Source organism: Jatropha curcas, chromosome 5, assembly GCF_041381405.1.
Source record: "Jatropha curcas cultivar XTBG-Jc1 chromosome 5, XTBG_Jcur_1.0, whole genome shotgun sequence".
NCBI lineage: Eukaryota > Viridiplantae > Streptophyta > Magnoliopsida > Malpighiales > Euphorbiaceae > Jatropha > Jatropha curcas.
The window spans coordinates 920,189-926,753 of NC_143155.1; the positions used below are offsets into that span (position 1 = coordinate 920,189).

General features: G+C 31.7%; 2 protein-coding genes across 2 annotated transcripts; both read left to right on the plus strand.

Annotated features, from left to right (window-relative positions):
- Positions 1 to 2,610: 2,610 nt before the first annotated feature.
- Positions 2,611 to 3,255, plus strand: LOC105629887 (17.3 kDa class I heat shock protein). The gene has a single exon (XM_012211532.4). The coding sequence runs from the start codon at positions 2,681 to 2,683 to the stop codon at positions 3,152 to 3,154; it is 474 nt and encodes a 157-aa protein (XP_012066922.3). The 5' UTR covers positions 2,611 to 2,680; the 3' UTR covers positions 3,155 to 3,255.
- Positions 3,256 to 5,377: 2,122 nt separating this feature from the next.
- On the plus strand, positions 5,378 to 6,133 carry LOC119369269 (17.3 kDa class I heat shock protein-like). Its single transcript, XM_089722037.1, has one exon. It carries the CDS (start codon positions 5,475 to 5,477, stop codon positions 5,946 to 5,948), a length of 474 nt encoding a protein of 157 aa, XP_089578163.1. The 5' UTR covers positions 5,378 to 5,474; the 3' UTR covers positions 5,949 to 6,133.
- Positions 6,134 to 6,565: the final 432 nt, after the last annotated feature.

Here is a 6,565-nt window from a genome sequence, read left to right on the forward strand (position 1 = left end):
TGATAGAAGCGAACTTAAGAGATTCTTAAGAAGTAGGAATATAGCTAATTTCTTTGATGGTTTTTCTAGGTTATCATACAATTATTTATAATACATTCGGAATTGTAACTGAATATGTATATTTATGATAAGAATATTGGCTATGAATGCCGAGCAAGAATCTCAACAATTAGTGATCTTTAATGACTACATTAACTGAAAGTTACTTTTATTCAAACGAATCTGAAGACTGTTTGGTCTTAATTAATTGCTCAGCTCTTTATGTTGCTTGGTTACTTGGTTTGCTCAGTATAGATTAATAATTTGTTCCTGTCAAAAGTTTCTCTGAAATATATCCAACCATTTATGTTCAGTCATCTCCATGCTCTTTCTAGCACTTTAAGTCACTTCCGAACACCTTTTTATCTTGCTCTTCCACGTAAGCCCTAGATGTCAGTTCATTATTAGCTCACGTCTTGTCTTTAATAGACGTGACTTTTGGCATTATCAATGCTATTAGAACGTCATGCTTCTTTACTTTATCATTAAGGGGCGACTCTTGCTATTTCATGCTTATTGACGTTTCGCTTTCTCTTGACGTCTCTTCCAATTCTCTCACTTGCTTATAAATTGAAGGTTGAAGCATTTCCTGTTGATTTTTAAAGTTCATTTACTATCATTTTCATTTCCCTTTGCAACTTTCTGTAAGATTTCAGAAGAGGTAAAATTTTCCTTTCTCATCTCGCCTTTTCCTTACGTGTTCCTTTGCTTTTCACAATACTATGAACTCTAGTACCCCCACCCCCTGTCTGGAAAAGGCAAAGCTATTGCCATTGAAGACTCTTCTTCTTCTTCAAGCTCTAAAGCTACCAAATCAGGTGGTTTTCCTTCCAGCGGTCTTCCAATCACCATGGAAGCGGTGGATCAAGCTTCTAGGATATGACCTAGTAGGGTCCGAGCCACTAGTATTGTCATTAGAGATAGGAATACCCCTCCTCGTCTCAATAGAACTCTCAGCCTACTCAAACAAAAATAAAAAAGACGACAAAAAAGAGTAAAACTAGTTCATTATTCGGGGAAGAGGGTATGGAAAGACTTAAAGTAAAATATTCTATTTCTGATGAGTTTGAGTTACTTCCTATAGGTAAAAATGTTTGGGCAAACTCTGAGCAAAGTCCCAACTTCCTTATCATGTACGAAAAAAGTCTAAGCGTTGGTGTTCGCCTTCCTCTCCAAACAGATTTATATGACTACCTTAATCAGCTCGGCATCACTGTATCACAACTTGCCCCAAATAGCATTAGGATTATGCTCGGGTTAAGCATCTTAGCTCATAAAGCTAATTTGGAATTTTCTCCGTATTTGATCAATGGGCTATACTCTTTAACAAATCACAGAAAAGAAGATCACCCTCATCTGTCTTTCGAGACGGTCTTAGTGTTTTTGAGGGCTTGACCGAATCCATAAAAGGGAGGTGAAAAGAAAAATTCTTTATAGTGAGAAGTTCGAAAGATTTTAGGGTGAACACCTATTGGTCCTGAATTGTCCCATCTTTTCGGGAAGATAGGTTATTGACCCAAGGAGAGAAAGCAAGTATAGATGCCCTTGCTAAATACGCCAATAAACCTCTTCATATTTTAGATCTCCTTGCCCTAGAATAACCTTCAACTCACTCAAGAAAATGCCGAAGAAGAATAAATCAAATAGGCATATAATTGGCTTTTCCCTCTGTGCAGTCCTGAATTGACTTTTAACATTTTGCTGAGAGTGAGAGAGGAAGAAAAAGAAAAGAAAAGAAAGAGCTTCTAGGTTATTTTTGTTCGATTCAAATCGGTTTGGTCCAATTTAATGATTTCGTCTTGTTTTTTATTTGATTTATAGATTGTTCATTCGGTTTGAAGATTTTAAACTAATTTACAGGTCCGGTTTAGCAATAATAAAATATATATATTTTTAAATTTCATTACATAATCTCGGAGGCTGAAATTAGGCATAAATTTTTAAATGTAAAATATATGAAAACCAATTTTTGAGTTATTTCATAAATGGTGTGATTGACCGATCTATAATTATCAATATTCAAGCTTGAATACTAGTAATTAAAGGAATTAAACATTAACTAATTTTGTCTAACTTTATGTTTTTATGTTATTTTCTTCCATTTTTTTAGATGTAAAATATGATGCAGGCACACCTTGCAATGGTTTCACTTATAAATGGTTAATTCATTATATTAATTAAATAATTAACCAATTATAACTTAATTATAGATGTATAAAGGATAAAAATGTAAAGTTATAATAATATTATTTTCTTTCCAAACAAAGGAAAATAGATTTATTTTCTTTCTGCCCATTTATTTTCCTCCCTTTTCTAAATATAGGGCGGAAAATAAAGAAGAAAAATGAATAGTAAAATCAATTCTCATTTTCGTTCCTCCTTTATTTTCTTTCATAGTGTAAGACTGGACCCATATGGATAAAACAGGTTCCAGAACATGCGTGAAAAAGCCCATATCCCTTCACTGAAGGTTCGAGACTTGTCTAGATACAGTTTCTTGACGAAAGCCCAATTAGATTGCCCGAGCAACTACTAGAATCCTGCTTCTGCTTCCTATAAATATCCCTTCCATTCTCACCATTCCTCCATAGACAGCAAAAACGCATCAATCAAATCTTCTTAAGCGATATACAAATTAGAAATGGCTCTGATTCCAAGTTTCTTCGGTAACTCACGAAGCAGCATTTTCGATCCTTTCTCTGCTTTCGACGTTTGGGATCCATTTAAAGACTTTCCTTTCCCTTCATCTTCTTCAATCGTCTCTCGTGAAAATTCTGCTTTTGTTAACACTCGCATAGACTGGAAAGAGACACCAGAAGCTCATATCTTCAAGGCTGATCTTCCTGGGCTCAAGAAAGAGGAAGTGAAGGTAGAGGTTGAAGATGACAGAGTTCTCCAAATCAGCGGAGAGAGGAATGTGGAGAAAGAAGACAAGAACGATACTTGGCGTCGGGTAGAGCGTAGCAGTGGCAAGTTCTTGAGGAGTTTCAGGCTGCCGGAGAATGCAAAGATGGATCAAGTGAAGGCTTCAATGGAAAATGGAGTTCTTACTGTAACTGTTCCTAAGGAGGAAATCAAGAAACCTGATGTGAAGGCTATTGAGATTTCTGGCTGAGTTTTACAAATTTGAGCATTAAAATGAATGTGCTTGGAGAGATTCAGAAGTTGTTTGATGTAATAAATTAATGAACAGAGATGGAGTCTTGAGTTGTAAAATCTACTTTCAATTTTTTTAAATTTCTAACAGCTGAATTTCACAAATTTAACACTAAGGTTTATGTCATTATGTCATACGTAAAAATTCACTGGCTAATTAAATCATTTAAAAAATAATTTTATATTGCTATATATTTTAAGTAGCTAAGCAAATAATTTTATATTATATATTAACTTATTTACAAAATTTGATTAATAAAATCGGTTTCATCAAACATTTATTTGATAATTAAATAAATAAAAGAACATTAGTATTTTAAATTTTTATTAATCGCATATCCAATATTTTATGTATAAAAAATGATTAAAAATTATCATTATTAATATAAAGAGGTTTGAATTTATTATAAAAATGAATATAAAAATGTTACAATATGTTTAAAGTGTCACACGATTTTTTTTTTATCAAATTTAAAGGGATAAATTATGTGCCAATGCATTTAGAAACTTGAATTTTGTATAAAATCATTTCTAAAGTGAGCATCATAAATTTTTTTATATATAATAATAATATTCATATACAAGTGAATAAAAATGTAAAAATGATAATAAAAGTTAGTTAAGGGGGATTGCAAGTATAACAAATTAAATATGAATAATAAAAAATTATTAAAAAAAAAAATTTAAGTGTTCTGAAGGTCAGACGCCATTTGATATATAAAATGCTAATAAAACATTTGTCGTGTAGATATTTTCAGATTTTCATGTCAACAAATCTTGAATCCAACTCTCAATATCAAATATCACTAATCATACATTCTTTTATCAATTTTCTGTCTGCTGCCATTTGATTTTGAAAATTATATTATACTTCAAAAATGTATTTCAAAAAAAAAAAAAAAATTCTTATCTTAAAAAATTGAGCTCATTTTCTATATTTCATTATAAATATAGAGAATTAGCTAAAAAAAGGTTTTATAAGACAATAAGAATATTTATAAATTATATCTCGAGGGATAAGATGGGGTGGTAGAGATTCATTCGAAGGTCGAAAAGAAAAGTTTTATAAGCTTTGAATGAAAGTCCCAGTAAATGGTGGGAAAGTAGAAAATAAACTTTTTTCTGTAATAGTTGATCTATTGATATTGACTTTAATGTTTTATACTCATTTAATCAAATGTTTCGAATTTAAACTCTAAATATGAAATTTCTTTTTAGTCCATTCGTGAGCTTTCTCCGCACAAATTTCATTAAAAAACTTTAGCTTGTTTTAAGAGATTCAATCAAGTTGATAGAGTAATTGATCTATGCTATTAGCTGTAAACACGCTCTACTTAATGGCTACTTATAGCATTATCCGACTCTATAGTCATTTGATAAGTTTGATTTAATAACTTTCAAATTTCTTCCATCTACTATACTTTCAAATAACAAAATGCTTTAAAATGCTAAAGTTGTATTTTCTTGATTTTGAATTTGTTGCACGAACATTTTAAAAGATTTAATATCTCATATTATAGTTGGTTTTTTTTTAAAGATATTTATAAGTTATTATATATGATTATTTATTTATTTAAATCTTTTTAATAAGTTACATATTTTTTTAAGGCTATGCGTGCTAGGTGTGCTGTGTCTTTTTTTTTTTTTTTTTTTTTTTTTTTTTTTTAATTTCTGAAAATAGTCTATCCTATTCCGTGGCAATTTATTTCATAAATAAACGAAAAAAAAAAAATTATTTAAACTGAATTTATAGTCTCACTTATAGACCAAATGAATAAAGTTAAGAATTCTTATTAAAAGGGAATATTTCTAACTACAAACCTGAAAAGAAAAAAAAATTAAGTCAAAACATTATTTAAAAAATCTTTAGCTTTATTGATTTTCATAAATAAGGCTATGAACTTTGTTTGGCAAATTTCTTCCAATACATAGTACTCCTGCTCGACCTCAATTGGCTGACGTGGCTGGATCTTGAAAAACGACATCGACTGAGCCCGTATGGAAACTGAGAACAAAAGTTCGAGAATGTGCGAGAAAGGCCCAAATCCAGATTTATCGAACTTTCCAAGCATTGAAGGTTCCAGAACTTTTCAGATATGGTTTGTTAACGAAAGCCCAATTAGATTTCCCGAGAAACTACCAGAATCGCTCTTCTACTGCCTATAAATAATCAAACCCATTACCCCTAGTCCGATCATGGACGATAAGAAGAAGTTCAGTTCTCAATTTACTTTCTCAGCTGTCTATCAGATCTTGTCCAAGAAATAAACAAAACAGAAATGGCTTTGATTCCAAGTTTCTTCGGTAACTCACGAAGCAGCATTTTCGATCCTTTCTCTGCTTTTGACGTTTGGGATCCATTCAAAGATTTTCCTTTCCCTTCATCTTCTTCAATCGTCTCTCGTGAGAATTCTGCTTTTATCAACACTCGCATAGACTGGAAAGAGACACCAGAAGCTCATGTATTCAAGGCTGATCTTCCTGGGCTCAAGAAAGAGGAAGTGAAGGTGGAGATTGAAGATGACAGAATTCTCCAAATCAGCGGAGAGAGGAATGTGGAGAAAGAAGAAAAGAATGATACTTGGCATCGGGTGGAGCGTAGCAGTGGGAAGTTCATGAGGAGATTCAGGCTGCCGGAGAATGCAAAGATGGATCAAGTAAAGGCTTCAATGGAAAATGGAGTTCTTACTGTGACAGTTCCAAAGGAGGAAATCAAGAAACCTGATGTCAAGGCTATCCAGATTTCTGGTTGAGCTATTATTTCCTGTAAACTTACATATATAGCAAAGCTAGAGATGATGAAGAAAGAATTAATGGTGTTTCTTCTGTTATTTTGCTGGGTGTGACTGTTTGTATTAATGCTATGAGGTAGTGTCTGAATCTTTGATGTACGGTATTTTCTGTTATATAACGACAGTAATATTGCTTTTATAATTAATTGATTATTTGGTTTGTCGAGGAGACAATTTTCTCTTTTTGAAATCAATTCTTTTCCCGGAAAATTTCTTATTTCATTATTTCATTTTTGTTGCCTCCGCACAAGTCAAAGTAAAAATCAGAAATTTAGATTAGGGGGATAAATAATTAAAAGGAAAATACAAGAAAATTATAGGTCTTAGGTTGGATCCCAACGTCCATGCAAATCATTTGTTTAAAAATACGATTATAGGTTGGTGCTTCTGATAAAAATAATGCTTTACATAAAATCATTTTTCATTTTAATGCTATTTTAAAATTATTTATTAATTTAATATTTATTCTTAATATAAAAATAGAGTGTTGCACTAAAATCAGTAATTGAATTGATGATTTCAGTACGACAAAAAGGTAATTCGTATTGATAAACCGTCAGTTAAAAGTAGTTATAGGA